The sequence below is a fragment of the Marmota monax genome, unplaced genomic scaffold (genome assembly GCF_021218885.2).
Source record: "Marmota monax isolate L192 unplaced genomic scaffold, Marmota_monax_Labrador192_F-V1.1 WCK01_AAM20220418_F8-fsc00160, whole genome shotgun sequence".
In the NCBI taxonomy this organism is placed as follows: domain Eukaryota; kingdom Metazoa; phylum Chordata; class Mammalia; order Rodentia; family Sciuridae; genus Marmota; species Marmota monax.
The window spans coordinates 2,196,414-2,212,531 of record NW_026694183.1 but is presented as its reverse complement, the minus strand read 5'-3'; the positions used below and the strand labels follow the sequence as shown (position 1 = coordinate 2,212,531).

Below are 16,118 nucleotides of genomic sequence, written 5' to 3'. Positions count from 1 at the left end.
AGTGGCAGAGCCCTTGCCTAGCAGGTGAGAGGCCTGGGTTCCATCCCCAGCACTGCAAAGCAGAGATAAAACCCCTAATCTCTGTAGTAAGTGTACTGCACACCTATTGCTTCATGACAAACCACCCAACTGGCCCTATTTCATGTGTTAGGATGCTTCAGGGCAGTAGTTAGGGCTGGGTTCATCTGGAAGGTTCTGCAGGTCTTATCAGGGGACATCCTTGCAGTGCTACATGTGGCAGCTAGACGGGGGCCCGACGGTTCAAGGGCTGGTGTGTGGCTCAGAGATGAACACAGGAGCTGATCAGACCCCACATCTGAGGACACACTATCCGAGAACATTCTCCTGAGCTCCCACGGATGCCCTCTTGTGGGGGGTCATCTCAGGTTCTCATCAAAGCACCTCAAATGGAGCCATCTTCAGGCAAGGAGACCCTGGTGAGCTCACTGAGCCCTGAATCCCGCCACGCCTGAAGCCAGACCCACCTGGGGTTGTCAGCCTCCAAGAACCAAGACACTGCCCACTTGATTAAAGAGGCTTCTCCATCCCTGGCAACCAAGAATCCCAGATGACCCAGGGAATTCTTTTTTCTTCCCCTGCGCCTGTCTCAGGCTGAGCAGCCTGTCCTTGGCACTTGCTACTGCAGAGCAGGTTCTTTGCTGCAGAACAAATCACCCTAAAAGGTGGGGTCTTGGCTTTGAAATATTTTTCTCTTGAAAAAAGCTTGCTCTTAAGGTGACTGCAGGTAGAATCCCTTCCACAGGAGACTTGAGCGGTGACCACAGACTCTCAGTGAGTCGGAATTTAGTGGGAAACATCACATTGATGATATGTGGCATCTCAATGCCACTCAATTTGTGGATTGAGATGCCACAAATACAGATTTTGGTGGCTGTTGGTGGGAGGTGTGGATGGTGCTGATTCCAAGTGGAAGCCCGGGGTGGACAGCCGGGGGAAGGTGCTGGCTGTGGGGCCACGTTGCACAACACGCCCTTCACACAGCTCCTGACGCCTTCCTGGGGCAGAGGAGGCTTGTCATGAAGTTGTTCTTACCGAGCCCTTATAATACAGACCAAGAGCTGGCTGCCCAGCCCGCACAGAGCATGCTGTGGCACTGGAAAAACGAAAAGCTGCGTGTTGAGGGCCACTCATCAGGGACAGAGAGCAAAGGCTGGAATCTGTCTCTCCAGCCACTTGGTAACTGAGGAGCTTCTAGGAAGGGGCAGGGAGCAGCTGCTTGTGCTCAGAGGGCAAGAGGGGGAGGTTTTGGGGTCCTCTTGCATAGAAACGACTGATGCCCTGTGGGAAGCCATCCTGACACGTGACTGGGCGGCTCCCTTTAAGGGTCTGAGGCTTCTGGCTGTGTCGGAATTTTCCCGGCCCTTTCCTGATGAGAGAACCCGTCCGTGTGGGGGTGTGACTGACCACTGACCCTGGGGGCCCAATCACTGACCCTGACCTTGGAGTGCAGTCCCCCCTCAACCTTCATTGGATGGAATTATCCCCTGAATTTCTTGTTCCCCAATAAAAGGCTACTCCCTGGCGTGTTCACTCTCTCTCTCTCCTGCTAGCCCTGAGTAATCCTTGCTGCCCTGCTGGGCGGTTAGAGGTTGGAGCCAGAGAGGGGAGCCGTCTCGGACCTGGCAATAGAAATAAGGTAACTGAGTCTGTGTGTTTTATTTCGATCTCTTCTAACTAACTTTATGCCAAGAACCTCATTAATGAAACCATTGTGCAGGCCGCATGGTGGAAATGCCCTTCCTCTTGACAGGTCACAGGATTCTTCTGGGGGCAGTTACCATGTTCAGCAGATTCTGAGTTTCTGATGTCTAAAGGTCATTGACCAGCGGAGTGGACTTCTGCCTATGCCCATTCTAGATGAATTGGTTTCAAATCAAATTTGGAGGCTTTTCCTGCAGAGCAGCTTAAGCACTTTGCTATGTAAAGAACTGTATGGCCTGACCCCACTTCCCTTATACTGTTAGAACTGAGCAGCTAAAGGATTTCTTTTAGTTCTTTTTACCTTTGAATTTCTACCATGCTGTATTTTCAGTTCTCTTGCATTGAAAACCCCCATGAGAGAATGCTGGTTTTATTTCCATGAAGCAAAGAACTCATCCTGTAGGCTGATGAAAAGCCTCTTAGTCCCCTCTCTGTTGATATAACAAAACTCCTGAGGCGAGGACTATGTAAAGCAAAAAGGTGTGTTGAGCTCACAGTTCTGGAATTTCAAAAGCGTGGCGTGTCTGGAAAGGACCCTGTGGCACATGGCACCACAGTGGCAGGAGTGTGGGAGAAACAGAGACCTTAGAGTGACTGGAAGCCAGAGAGGGGCCCAGCAGGGGTGTGGCTCAGGGGAAGGGCACCTGGCTGGCATATGGGAGGCCCTGGGTTTGATCCCCAGCACTACAAAAAGGTGGAGAGGGGAGTCAGGCTTGCTCTTCTTGGGAGGAGGATTAATCTCCTCTGAGGACAGCACCCATGAGCTAATCCCCTTCAGCAAGGCCCCCCCACCTCAGCAGCACCACGCTGTGGACCAAGCTTCCTACATGGGAACCTGGGGACTCTGAAGTCTAGCTGAGCCATAGCCAAGAGTCTCCCAAAATGTTTGACTTCATTGCTTGCTTGCTTTTCTTCTTTCTTTCTTTTCTACTTTTCTTCCTTTTTTCTGGTACTATGGATAGAACCCAGGGGTGCTTTACCACTGAACTGCATCCCAGGCCCTTTTCAATTTTTATTTGGAGACAGGGTCTCACTAACTTGCTTAGGGCCTCTCGAAATTGCTAAGTCTGGCTTCAAACTGGTGATCCTCCTGCCTCAGCCTCCCTAGTCACTAGGATTACAAGTGTGCGACCCCACACCTGGCACAAATTCTTGATGTAAAATAATCTGTGGGGCTGGGGTTGTGGCTCGGGGGTAGAGCTCTCGCCTAGCATGTGTGAGGCTCTGGGTTCGATCCTCAGCACAACATAAAAATAAATAAATAAAATAAAGGTACTGTGTCCAATTACAACTAAGAAATAAATATAAAAAATAATCTATGGAGTTAAATCTTTCATTTCTTATTTATAGTTTCTAATAGTTTGTTTCATGTCAATTGGATCATACATATAACAGATAGCAGGGACTGGGGTTGTGGTCAGTGGTAGAGTGCTCACCTAGCACGTATGAGGCACTAGGTTTGATGATCAGTACCACATAAAGTTAAATAACAAAGGTACAGTGTCCATCTACAACTAAAAAATGTTAACAAAAAAGAACAGACAGCAGGGTGAGTGCTACATTGATGATGAGAAATTTCAGATGTGATAAAGAAAGGGTTAATGAAAATGTGTTCCTTCAGGTGTCCAGGCTGTTCTTCAGAGGGACATTAATTAGAAGGGGAAAAGACAGTCTTGATATCCTCTAACATGTGGTTGTACTATTCGCCATGACTGTTTTTTTATTTTATTTTATTTATTTATTTTTCAATCGATAATGTTTATTTGGAAATGATATATATATATTTTAATTTTTTTTATTGTTGGTTGTTCAAAACATTACATAGTTCTTGATATATCATATTTCACACTTTGATTCAAGTGGGTTATGAACTCCCATTTTTACCCCGTATACAAATTGCAGAATCACATCAGTTACACATTCATTGATTTACCTATTGCCATACTAGTGTCTGTTGTATTCTGCTGCCTTTCCTATCCTCTACTATCCCCCATCCCCTCCCCTCGCCATGACTGTTTTTGAAAAAGATTTTACCCGTTTCAGAATTCAGTATTTTATGGGACAATACTGACTGCTGTAGCAGGATGGGAAAGTTGGAATCACCAAGTGTCCTCTTGAAAAGAGGAACAAAACTTGACAACAGTGTTCTTTTTGGTCAAGGACACCATTGTGAAAAGTCATTGACCAAGGGCTGGAGTTGTGGCTCAGTGGCAGAGCGCTTGCCTAGCATATGTGAGGCATTGAGTTGGATCCTCAGCACCACATAAAAATAAATAAATTAAATTAAGGTATAAAATACAAGTCATTGGCCAAGACGTGCAGTGTCCTCCTGAGGGGAGGAGCGCTGGTGAGCCTTGGCCAGGGAAGCTGAGGAGTGGCAGCAGGGCCTTCACTTGCTGCTAGCACACGTTGGAGCCCCTGCTCATGACGCCAATGTCCACTGTGCCTTCTCACTAATGAAGGCACAATGGGAAAGAAGAAAAGGAGGAAGTGACCCTGGGAGGACCGTGTCACACTGTGTGTGGAGCACAGACTGCAAGTGCAAGGGAATTTATACGCAAATTCAGCAAAAGAAGAAGTGGAGAGGGAGAACCAACCCACGGGGCAATGGAGCTCAGCCAGAGATGAGCGGTTTACACACTTTTAATTTATTCCAGATGAACAGGAGTGACTGTGCCAAGGAGAGGTGGGGCTGCAGGAAGCAGCTGTGGAGATGGGCGTGAGGGGTAAGGAGGGACAAGGTGTCCCCCTAGCAGTTCACATGCCTGGAGGCCAGAAGGGAGAAGCAGGTGAGCAGGAGATTACTACACCCCAGGGACAGCCCAACGGAGCTCTGGAGCACTGAGAAGCAGGGCATCCTGCAGGGTGCACCCCAATTGGGCCAGGGTGACAGACCCAGTGGGTTCCACACTAGCGCGCTGCCCTGGGAGGGGGTTCTGGGCGACGGCCTCTCAGCAGACACAGTCCCTTGGGGGCTTGAGGCATTTCTTTCTTCTTCTTCTTTTTTTTTTTAAATATCGTTGTTTTATTTATTTATTTTCGTATGTGGTGCTGAGGATCGAACCCAGTGCCTCAGGCATGTGAGCGAGTGCTCAGCCACTGAGCTATAGCCCTAGCCCCTTGAGGCAGTTTGTTCTTGATGGCCCAGGACAGTCCTGTGAGTTAGGTTGATGGGGTCTATTTTGCAGAGGAGCAAGGTGAGGAGTGAAGTCATTTGCTCAAAGTTGGGTTCCTCACAAAGTTGGGTGATGAGACTGAAACTGGGGCTCCTGTTCCGCCCAGCACCAGGGCGGGGCATCCTCTGTGCTGCTCCACTTCCTGTGCACCTGGAGAACTGCTGATCTAGGAATTGTCCCTGGTGTCTCTCTCCCCGGGACATCCGGCTGCTCCTGGAGGCCACCATTGCAGATCTTGATCTCTGAGTATTCTGTCCTGCTCCTGGCCTCCTGCACCTTGGGCTCTCGAGGCTCAAACTCCAGGAAGCTGAGGGAGGCGTAGTGCAGCTCCTGGGGCTCTGGCTCCTCTCCCATGGCCAGCGTGGCCTCAGTGGGGGTGGGACCATATGAGGGGCTGTCCAACCAGGATGCATCCTTGGGACCCTGAAGTGGGGCAGGAGTCGGGATCGAATGAGGATGACGGGGCTGGGAAAGAGTGAGGAGGACCCCCAAGCCAACCCCCAACTCAGTGTTTAGTCGCCTCCGTTCACCCCACAGAGAAGGACTGGGCGCCCTGCTCTCGTCCACCCAGTCTGGTTCCCTCAGTGCCTGGGATCGCGTGCACCTGGTGCTCGGTCAGTGCCCGTTTCACAAGCCTTCACAGAATCCACGGGGAACACTCATGTGCCCATTTACCAGCTGGAGAAAATGGGGCTAAATAACCATTTCCAAACACAACCTAGTGAGTGGTCAGCAGGGTTCCTGGCCAGGTCTCTCTGAGTCCAGTGCCCTGGGCCCAGGGGCAGAGCGCTCCCCTCAGCAGCCCTGCATATTGCACGGGCACCTGAGCAGGCTCCCTTCCGGCCTCGCCCAGTTAGTAGTGGGGAAGGACAAGCAGACAGAGCAGTCACCTTCTTAGAGACACCGTCAAACAGCAAATGTGACAAGGTGCACAAGAATGGGCGGTGCCAATGGGCAGGCCTTAGCACAGGCCCGGAAGCCCTCAGGGCCCACGCAGCATTTCAGAGGCCAGGCAGGCAAAGGGAACTAGGCAGCATGCCGTGAGCCCACGAAACAAAGGCTACTGTGCCTTGGGACTCATCTTGCCCAGATTAGGGGTGGACTCTCTGCACCCAGCTCCTGGGAGGGCTTATCTTCCCTCAGGCCCCACCTGACAGAAGGATCTGCGTTCCCCTGGGAACCTCAGGCCAGACGGGTTGACCTACGCTTACCTATGCTAATGGTGTGGTTTATGGTGGCCACGTAGGGTCATGTGGCATCAGTTTGATCTTTGGAGGAGCTAGACACCAAGTGACTGAGGCCAGCCACATAGGTGACAGTGTCAGTGTGACCAGTCCCTAGTGGAGACTTGGATGCCAAGGCCGGGTGGAATTCTTGATTGCAATACTGCTACCTGCTGTCAGGCTCTGGCCCTGGAGATGAGGTGCTCTTGGAGAGACTCCAATGGGACAGGACCACTGGGACCTCCTGTCACCCACCCCACCCCTGTGCCTCTTGCTTCACAGCTGATGTCAGGCTTGGAACATGTGAGGCTTCCAACAGACCATGGCCGTTTGGGGGATATTTCTGTGGCTTCCTGCCTTGCTGAGGAGTGAGGAGAAGGGAAGGGGTGAGGGGTTCAGAGAGAAATGAAGAGACGGAGTGGAAGGGGCTGAAGTGAGTCCAGGCAGTGGGTGGTCAACCTGGGTGGCCATGGCCTTGGGAGCAGGGAAGGGCCTTGGCTGGGAAGTTCCAGGACACTAGACTGGGACTGGGGCCATGTTGGTGGGGACACAGGTGCAAAGCCTATTTGCCATAATGAGTCCCCTGGCTGTCCAGAGGTTCTGGTCCGGCCACCTGGGGAGGCAGGGGCTGGAGGACAGTGGGATCCTCACACTCACCCCACAGACAGGGCCCAGGTCAACGGGGGTGTCCTGTTGTGCAGTTCCTGTTGGGCTGGCAGCTTTCTTCCTGCGAGTCTTTAACCTGAAGGAGGAGACTGGGCCACTCAGCCACCTGTGGGCTCAGACCTTGGGGTGGGACTTCTGTGGGCCCTGCTAAAATAGCCTAGAAAGCCTACCAAGGCCCAGGAGTCAGGGGACATGTCTCACTGAGTGACTCCTGGGATAATGGGCAGGGCACAGACCCCTGCTCTGATCCTCTGGCCCAAGGCCACTCATAGGCACTGGCCTGTCAGACCCTCCAGTGGGGCCTGTAGGGTCCTGGGGACACATCCTCCCTCCACACCTGGCATCCTGCCCAGGAAGAACACTCACCAGAAGACGAGGCAGGCACAGAGGGAGAGTAGAGCGGCCCCACCAGCAGCCCCCAGTGTCCCCAGCAGGACTCCCCTGAGCTCTGGCTTCCCTGCAGGCAAGTGGGGTTCATGGTGAAGCCCTCTGAACCCCAGGACCCCGTCCTCCTCACACACCTACAGCCCTTCATCCCAAACAGCCAAACAACGAGTCCTCTGTCCACCCTTCCATCCAGGCTCAGCCCATGGCCCCAAGCCCTGTCCTTGGTCACTCCTCAGATCCACCTCCCTAAACCTGGGCCCCCACAGGCCCCTGACCTGGCAGCAGCAGGACGGTGGCGCTCTGGGTGCCCTGGGCGTTCTGGGCCTCACAGCTCAGCCTGAGGTCGGAGCTGAGCGCCTCGTGGAGGCTCAGGGAGCTGTTGGCCCAGGGCCCCGCGGAGCTGGAGGTGACCCCGAGGGAGGCATTGCTGCTGTTCCCCTCCAGCAGCCCCTCCCCCAGCCGCCAGTGCAGGGCGGGGGCCGGCCAGGCGCGGGAGGAGCAGCTGCAGAGCAGAGCCTGGGCCTCCCAGGAGCAGGAGGGTCCCAGCAGCCGTGGGGGGTCTGAGGAGCGAGGAGAAGGGTCAGCAGATGCCACCTCGTCCCGACCCCAGGCGTGCCCTCCCTCCCCTCCCGCACTCACAGTGCACAGAGAGGCTCAGGGAGAGGTTCTGGGAGCCCAGGGGGCTGCGGGCATGGCAGGTGAACTCTCCTCCATGCTCTGTCTGCACCCGGGGCAGCGCCAGGACCCCAGCATCGGAAAGCCACTCAGGGCTCAGGGTCTGCGTCCCCCAGGTCCAGCTCAGCCTGGCTGGGGGGTTGCTGGGGGTGACACAGACCAGGCGCAGGCTTTGGCCCTCCAGGACTGGGAAGGACGTGCCATTCCTGATGACTTCCGTGACTAGGGAAGGGAAGAGGCAGAACGGACCTGTGGCCCCGTCTCCTGGGCCCGCAACGGGGCACCCAGAGGCCCTGCTTCCTCTCTGCCCTTCCTACCTGTCCTATTTTCTTGGGAAACCGTCACCCTCAGGTCCTCTGGAGGATCTGCAATGGAGACAGGAACCAGCTCCAGATGGGCTGGGGCTTCCCTCTGGGCAGAGGATCCAGCCCAGGACACTGAGGTGGTGGGAGGCCGAATCACGTGCTGGGTCCCCACACTGACTGCCCAATGGTCTAGCAGGACAGAAGCCTGGTGCCAGGGCCCTGGGGTTCTAGGCCCCCCAGAGCTCTGGGACCCTGTCATGGCTCCTGTCCCCTCCTCCACTCCCCTCCCAGGACCTTCTGGTCACACTCACACTGCACAGAGAGGTCCAGGGTGCCCTGTTGGGAGCCCAGCCTGTTCTCTGCTTGGCAGGTGTAGAGCCCCGAATCTCCAGGCTTCACCACGGGCAGCTGCAGCTCCAGGGTTCTGGGGCCCAAGGGGGAGGACCAGGAGAGGACTCTGTCCTCCAGGACCCAGCTCAGAGTGGCCGGGGGATGGCTGTCAGCAGCACAGAGGAGACGCAGGAACTGGCCTTTCTGGACTTCCAGATGTGAGAATTTTCCCTGGGCCACTGGGGCTGGAGAGGGACAGACAGAGACATAGACATAGACAGAGCTGAGCCTGGCCTAGGGTGCTGATGCCCTGGGCCTCTGTCTTTCAAAGCAGCTTTGTCCAGTTAAGATCACACACCATACAATGGCACTGACAGACCACGGCAGGTCAACAGTCCCATGGCTCTTGTGTGTTCAGATCTGGGTCACCAAAATGCTAGCGCATTCCCACCACACCAAGAGGAAACCCCCACCCCAGCCCTTGCCCAGCCCTTCCATCCCCACCCTAAATACACAAACCCACTGTCTCTGGATTTGCCTTCGCAGGGTGTTACATATCCACAGAATCCCATGTGTGTGGTGCACTGTGTCTGGCTGGCTTCTCTCCCTCAGCGCCATGTTTCCAGGGTCATCATGTACAGTGCCTGCCAGAGCCTGGCTCTTCTTTATGCTGAATTATATCCCACCATTTGAATCCACCACATTATTGCACCCATCCATCAGTTGATTGACAACTGGATTGTTCCTTGATTTCTCTGAGGCTGTGGTCCTTGTCCACATTAACCACCCAATACCCATGAGCCTGTTTACTGTTGAAGTATCCAAATCCAATCATCAGCCCTCCAAGGCCCTGGGGGGCTGATCTCCACCTCCTCCTCTCTGTCCCCCCAGGCTGATATACAACTCCTGAGGAGAAGGGGCTGTTGAGACTCCTTCCCACAGTGACACCCAGCAACTGTTCCTCTTGTCAGAGGGGAATTGAGTGCTGGTTTCTGGGGTGTTCTTCCAGAGCTCTTTCTTTTGCTATTAGTAATGGGCATGAATGAGCCCCTTTATTTTTTATTTTCAGACACATTCTCCCTAAGTTCCCCAGGCAGCCTCAAACTTGCAATCCTCCTGCCTCAGCCTCTGAGCTGCTAGGGTTATTGGCATGATCAGTGCACCGGGCTCCAGAGCTCTTCTACAGCAGCATTCCAGAGGGGTGTGGTGAGTTTCCTTCCTGATTTGGCTCCTAGACCTAACACCTAGGGTCCCATTACTCAAGGACTGTCTCTGAAGCATCGAGTCTCTGCATGGAAATCCCCAGGAGCCAGTTACAAAGTTAGACCTCAGCCCTGCCCGGACCTCCTGAGGCAGCTGTGGAAAGTTCATAGGAGCTCCAGGCAGGGTGGGTACAGGTTCACGGGGACATGTTCCCAGAGGCATTATCAGGAAACTAACCCTCGTGCGCAGCCACGGTGGACTGGGCTAGTGAACTGTGGGACCACAGGTGAGGACACGCAGTAATGACCACCACAGGCTACGTGGATGGACCTTGAGAACACGAGTGGTGTCACATCAAGAGAGTCAAGGCACTTAGGATCCTGCAGAGGCACCCAGCCAAGTGGCACTTGTACAGGGACCCTCAGAGCAGCACAAAGGTGGAACCACCCTGGAGACGCGGAGCTGAAGCATGGTAAAGCCAGTGTGCTCCTTCCAGACACGGGGACGTTCTCCAGCCACGGGGAGGAGAGCAGTCCAGGCCCGGTTACAGGAAATCTTGTGGCCAAGTGACAAGCCACACACAAGAGGGGTGCATTGTGAGACGGCCTTTAGTGGTAGGGTCCCCAAGAGGCAGAGCATAGTGATAAGGGACGACGAGGGGCTGCCAGGCCTGGAGGGGACAATCGGGAGTGCGAGCCAGGCATGGGGCTCTCTGTACCGAGTATAGTGTGCTCTGGCCTTGGAGGGGCTGGTGGCGGCACCAATTGTGAGTGCACCAAAGGCCACCTCTATGTCACTCGAAGACGGTTGGCACTGTGTTGCAGGAATCTCACCTGCACGGAGGAGGCGAGGTCGGAGAGTGGCGCGTGTGTGTGCGTCCTGGTTACTTACACCACGGAAGGAAAAGAGGGCAAACTAAACCCTGTGGGAGATTCAGGTGTATTGGGTAAAACTATGAGGAAATACGGGGACAGCAGGAGGCAAGCAGTGGCCTGGGGTCCTCGAGGCAGAGGCGGGGGTGAACACGAGGCCTTTGGGGGCCTCCAGGGCCGTGTTCTCACCTACCCGGGTGGGCAGCGTCAGGGCGTTTGCGCTGTGAGCCTCCTTCTAACTGCACGTGGTGAAAGGAAGAGGTGAGGGTCCGTCCAGAGGGAGCCTCCCTGGGGTGGCTGCTGGGGGTTCGGCTCCCTGCTGGCAGACACCTGTCCCCGCCCAGCCCCAGAGGGACACCCCGCCTACCTGGGTCACCTGCTCCAGAGATGCTGATGGTCAGGTTCTGGGGAGCATCTGGACAGAGAGACTCCATGAGGGCCACATGCACAGCTGGCCTGCGCTCCTCCCCAGGAGCCATGGAAATGAAAGAGGAAGCAGCACCCAGGTGGCCAGTGTCCTCCCTGTGTCCCCTGCAGGCCCGTGGCCTTCAGGACCCAGGCTCAGCAGCCTCTCTCAGTCTGTCCCAGCTGCTCTGACTCTCCACAGCTGTGACCCAGCCACTTCCCAGACGTCCCCCCTCCTGGCCCCGTTGCCTTGTGGTTAGGGTTTCCCACACCAACACAGGGGGACACAGACATTCAGACCTCGGCACCCTCCCCACCCTCCGCCCCCACACAGCAGCCCAGTGCCCTGGCACAGCACTCACAGGACACGCTGAGCTGCACAGTTCTGTTTGAAGACACGCCGGCCCTGGGGAAGGTCACTCGGCAGGAGAGGTGGGTGCCATGGTCCTCCGGGTGGGGCATGAGCAGGATCTCCGAGGTGGAGGGCTCCAGGCCTGACCCCGCTGCTCTCAGGGCAGCCCCAGCCCAGGTGATACGGGGGGCCGTGGGCCAGTCACAGGCCCCAGGCATGGAGCATGTCACATGGCTAAGGTGGCCCGACTGTAGGGGCTCCTGGATGTGGATGTCTGGGGTTTGGGTCAACTCTGGGGAGGAGAGAGCGACAGACTAGATCCAAGAGGGGATGCGTGTGTGCCTCTGAGACAGACACCCCAATCCTGAACCACCTGGGCTCCACTGCCCCCTCAAGACCAGGGTCTCCCCTGGACCCTGACGACCCTCCCTACCCATGTGTGCTGTTGGTTCCTGGGCATTTGTCCTCACCTGTGACAGTCAGGGTGAGCAATTTCTTGTAACTGTGATTCTCATCTCCTTGCTCTAGATGAAAATAGTATGTTCCACTGTCGTCCTTCTGGACCTCGGAGATGCTCAAGGAGCAGTTGTTAGATTGGGGGTCTCCGAGGAGGCGGAAATGAAGTTTGTTCTTCACTTTTGCTTTCTTGTCTGGGTTGTTTGTGGCCACGAGATCATTGTCTTTTGCATCAGGTTTGAAATTCTTCTGTGTCTTGTACCAGGAGCCGTAGGTAGGTGTGGAGTGCTTCCAGCCAGCCTTGGGGTAGGAGAAGGAGCAGGACACAAGCACACACAGGCCCTCCTGCACTGTCACCGCCTTCTGCATCTGCAGCCAGAAAGACTGATTCTTCTGCAGGGACCCTGGGGGACACAGAGGCTCAGCTGCAGTCCCAGCCCACACCTAGGCTCCCTGGTCCTCAGCCCACTCACCCGTCCCCAACTGAAGCAGCAGCAGGGCCAGGAACAGCATCTTGGGGCTCAGGGGACTGTCCTGTCCTGGGATCCTCTGGCCTCTGGCTCTGCCTCTCTGAGAGGACACTCCCTCAGGAAGTCTGGGGATGGCCACTGACCACCACAGAAGAGGAACCTCAGCAATAAGTGCCCTGGTTTCATGGTCTCCTTTTCATAAAAGTGGGCTGAAGGGCAGGAGGCCTGAGCGCCTTGCCTCAAGTGGGAAGGACCCGTCCAGCCTCTGCCTCAGGGCAGGAGTCCCTGCCTCACAGGGGAACCCTGTGTGGTGGCCCCAGGGACAGCGATGGGGGCTGCCTCACTCCCTCACTCCCTCACTGCCCAGGCGAACCTCTGCTCCATGCAGGCAAAGAGCCCCAACTCCTGATGACCCCCAAATCCTGCCATAGGGCTCCCCTTCGCTGACTCCAACCTGGGTCCCCATCTTGCATGCTCCCCAAGGGCCCTGGCTCCCCTGCGTACTCAGGGATATTTTGGGGTGCCGCTGCTTTGGGTTTGCTCTGAGTTTGGGAGGTGCCGGGGTGGAACCCAGGGCCCATTTGTGCCAGGCAGGCGCCCCACGCTGAGCCACCCTCCCAGCCCAGGGCTTGTGCCTTTGCTTTGGGCACTGGAGCGCTTCAGGATCCTCCCTCCACGTGGCTTCAGGGCACGACCACTGCCCACCCCCAAACTTCCCTTCACCTCTTCTGCTGAGGAGCTGGAGCTCCCCAGTGACAGGAGGCTTTAGCAGCTTTCCCTTCCCAGAACTTTCTAGGGGCCCAGCTGTGCCACCTCAGGGATGGAGGGAGCCGCCCCAGCCTGTGTCAGCAGGAATGTACCCGTGTCCGCCCCTGTCAAGGCCCACGAGTTACCCAGGTTGTGGTTCCTCTCAGAGCGGAGATGCCTCATACCAACGTTCCCAAGGTTGCCAGGGTGACGTTTGTCCCAGTGGATCCTGGCTACTTCCGGTGCACTGTGTCCACCGCTCATGGGGCTCTGAAATTCATCTTCCACAGCCTGGATGGCTTGTCATGGCCAAGACTGGACTGCACAATGGGAACCCAAAGGAGAGCCTGACGGAGCTCTGGGAGCACTGGGAAGCAGGGGCACCCTGCAGGGTGCAACCACCTGGGCCAGGGTGACAGACCTGGTGGGCTCCACACTAGTGCACTGCCCTGGGAGGGGGTTCTGGGCGATGGCCTCTGTGAAGACACAGTCCTTTGGGGCTTGAGGCATTTCGTTCTTAATGGCCCAGGACAGTCCTGTGAGATAGTTCATTGGGTCTATTTTACAGAGGAGGAAGGTGAGGAGTAAAGTCCTCAAAGTTGGGTTCCTCACAAAGTTGGGTGATGGGACTGAAACTGGGACTCCTGTTCTGCCCAGCACCAGGGTGGGGCATCCCCTCTGCTGCGCCATGTCCTGTTCACATGGAGAACTGCTGACCTAGCAATTGTCCCTGATGTCTCTCTCCCCAGGACATCTGGGTGCTCCTGGAGGCTGTCACTTGCAGATCTCCATCTCTGAGTATTCTGTCCTGAAGCTGAGGGAGGCGTAGTGCAGCTCCTGGGGCTCCGGCTCCTCGCCCCCGGCCAGTGTGGCCTCAGCAGGGGTGGGACCATGTGATGCATCCTTGGGACCCTGAAGTGGGGCAGGAGTTGGGATCGAATGAGGATGATGGGGCTGGGAAAGAGCAAGGAGGACCCCCAAGCCAACCCCCAAATGAGCGTTTAGTAGCCTCCGTTCACCCCACAGAGACGGACTGGGCTCCCTGCTCTCGTCCACCCAGTCTGGTTCCCTCAGTGGCGTGGGATCGCGTGCACCTGGTGCTCGGTCAGTGACCGTTTCACAAGCCTTCACAGAATCCACGAGGAACACTCATGGGCCCATTTACCAGCTGGAGAAAATGGGGCTAAATAACCATTTCCAAACACAACCTTGTGAGTGGTCAGCAGGGTTCCTGGCCAGGTCTCTCTGAGTCCAGTGCCCTGGGCCCAGGGGCAGAGCGCCTCCCGCAGCAGCCCTGCATATTGCACGGGCACCTGAGCAGGCTCCCTTCCGGCCTCGCCCAGTTAGTAGTGGGGAAGGACAAGCAGACAGAGCAATAGCCATCTTGAAGACACCGTCAAACAGCAAATGTGACAAGATGTGTTATGCCAGATTCGTGTGACCCCAATAGACCTCCAGGAGCCGAATCCGATGCAATCACACAAGAGTCTTTATTGCAAGCTCGAGCCTGGACTCACAACCGTTCCCGACCCAGCGGTCCCATGGAGTGAGCCCCCATCCTTTGTTCAGTGAGATTTTATAGGTTTGGGGGGATACTCTATGCGTCACAACATCACACAGCAAATCATTCCATATTTCGGGAAAATCAAACAATAACTCTTAACATTGATTAGCACATTCACTGGCAGGAACAAGTTGGTAGGGTGATTGGTTAGTACAAGAGGGGGATTCTTTTGAACTGATTGGTTTAGGCCATGAGGGGTGTACTGCTAAACTACATGGTTTCCCAACATGTTATCAACCACCGTAAACTACTGGGGGGTCATCTGGCATCCCAGGTATTTCCCTGTCTCATGCTGATTGGAGGTTGCTAGGGGGGTTGCTATGGGTCCTCACCTAGCCTAACTGAGTCAGGGACACCTGGCGCCTCCGACCTCTCCTGTTATTTACAGACAAACAACTCAGCAGGGTGGGTATGTGCTTAGGATTGCTCTGTGGATTTTTCAAAGGACAAGGGTCACACCCCCTTCCTTAGGACAAGCCTTGAGGTAGAAGTGGCTGTTATTTATTCATTTTTAAAAATGGAGTCACATCAGTTTCTCAGGTGCACAAGAATGGGCGGTGCCAATGGGCAGGCCTTAGCACAGGCCTGGAAGCCCTCAGGGCCCACGCAGCATTTCAGAGGCCAGGCAGGCAAAGGGAACTAGGCAGCATGCCATGAGCCCATTTTCATGCAAAGCAGTGCCTGAAGGATCCTCTCTTCTGACTTCCTGTTTCAGAGTTGTTGGCACCAGGAAGGACTGGGCTCAGGCATGCAGGACCTATTCTGGCTCAGCCCCCGGGGAAGAGGTCCTGAGAGTGGGGCTGGCAGGGGAAACAGCCAGTAGTGGCCCCCTGTGGGGTGATGGGGGCTTCATTCACTCACGCAGGCAGAGAGGAGAACAAGTCCTGTTGCAGAGGGCTCACCTCGGCATACCCAGCACCCACCAGGCCTCCGCCCTGCATGTTGCCCCTGGCCACTGGCCCCCCTCCATCTTGCACACCCAGCTCAGGCTGCCCAGGGAGAAGCTTGGCAGCCTCTCAGGGGCTGGCACTCAGAAGAACTTCAGGAGTGGGGTTGAAAGCTCTGAGGTTACCAACTTGAAACTCTTAATAATTTTATCTTAGATTTTGTGTTTTTTAAGTAAAGTCTGTTGGGATAATAGAGTCCATGTGGAGGCCGGTGCTTGGTACCTCGGCTCCACCTCCTCCATCCCCAGATAGCTGCTTGGCCCCTCCTCACCTTATCCCTCACCTGGGCACCATCTGAGGGTCTGCACTGCCTACCTCCAAGACTCTTCAACTTTAAGGGATGGGACATTAAGAAGTCAATAAGAAATACCCTGGAGCCTGGGCTTTTATCTCAGTCATAGGGTGCTTGCCCAGCATGTGGGAGGTCCCTCAGTTATATTTCTAGCACCACAAACCAAACAGATAAAAAAAAAGTCATCAACATTCTATCTGTAGAATGAAATATTATTCAGCCATAAAAAGGAATGAAGTGCTTGTTTCAGCAGCACATATGTCGAAACTGGAACCATACAGAGATTAGCATGGCCCTGGCGCAAGAATGGCATGTTCCATATTTTT

General features: G+C 55.3%; 1 protein-coding gene and 1 pseudogene across 7 annotated transcripts; one reads left to right on the top strand and one right to left on the bottom strand.

Annotated features, from left to right (window-relative positions):
* Positions 1-4,347: 4,347 nt before the first annotated feature.
* On the bottom strand, positions 4,348-12,390 carry LOC124107924 (sialic acid-binding Ig-like lectin 11). Of its 7 annotated transcripts, none has more exons than XM_058586030.1 (11): positions 12,246-12,384; positions 11,787-12,197; positions 11,327-11,608; positions 10,927-10,974; positions 8,466-8,729; positions 8,167-8,286; positions 7,814-8,071; positions 7,450-7,734; positions 7,154-7,244; positions 6,779-6,863; positions 4,348-5,321 (listed from the first exon to the last, which is right to left on the bottom strand). In XM_058586030.1, exons 1-11 carry the CDS (start codon positions 12,283-12,285, stop codon positions 4,956-4,958), a joined length of 2,250 nt encoding a protein of 749 aa, XP_058442013.1. In that variant the 5' UTR covers positions 12,286-12,384; the 3' UTR covers positions 4,348-4,955. The 7 variants fall into 7 exon arrangements, with proteins under 7 accessions (XP_058442013.1, XP_058442014.1, XP_046322201.1 ...); XM_058586031.1 differs by having other exon boundaries at positions 11,787-12,176; positions 12,246-12,382; XM_046466245.2 differs by having other exon boundaries at positions 8,167-8,214; positions 11,787-12,176; positions 12,246-12,382.
* Positions 12,391-16,029: 3,639 nt separating this feature from the next.
* On the top strand, positions 16,030-16,118 carry LOC124108008 (U6 spliceosomal RNA; annotated as a pseudogene).

What these genes read in the sequence shown, in the direction of transcription:
- LOC124107924 (XM_058586030.1), bottom strand. Translation starts at nt 12,285, where the DNA reads ATGCTGTTCCTGGCCCTGCTGCTGCTTCAGTTGGGGACGG. An exon ending in GCTGCTTCAGTTGGGGACGG is followed by an intron (nt 12,198 to 12,245) that starts GTGAGTGGGCTG and finishes CTGGGACTGCAG; the next exon opens with CTGAGCCTCTGTGTCCCCCA. An exon ending in CCTGGACCTCTCTGTGCAGT is followed by an intron (nt 8,287 to 8,465) that starts GTGAGTGTGACC and finishes CCACCACCTCAG; the next exon opens with TGTCCTGGGCTGGATCCTCT.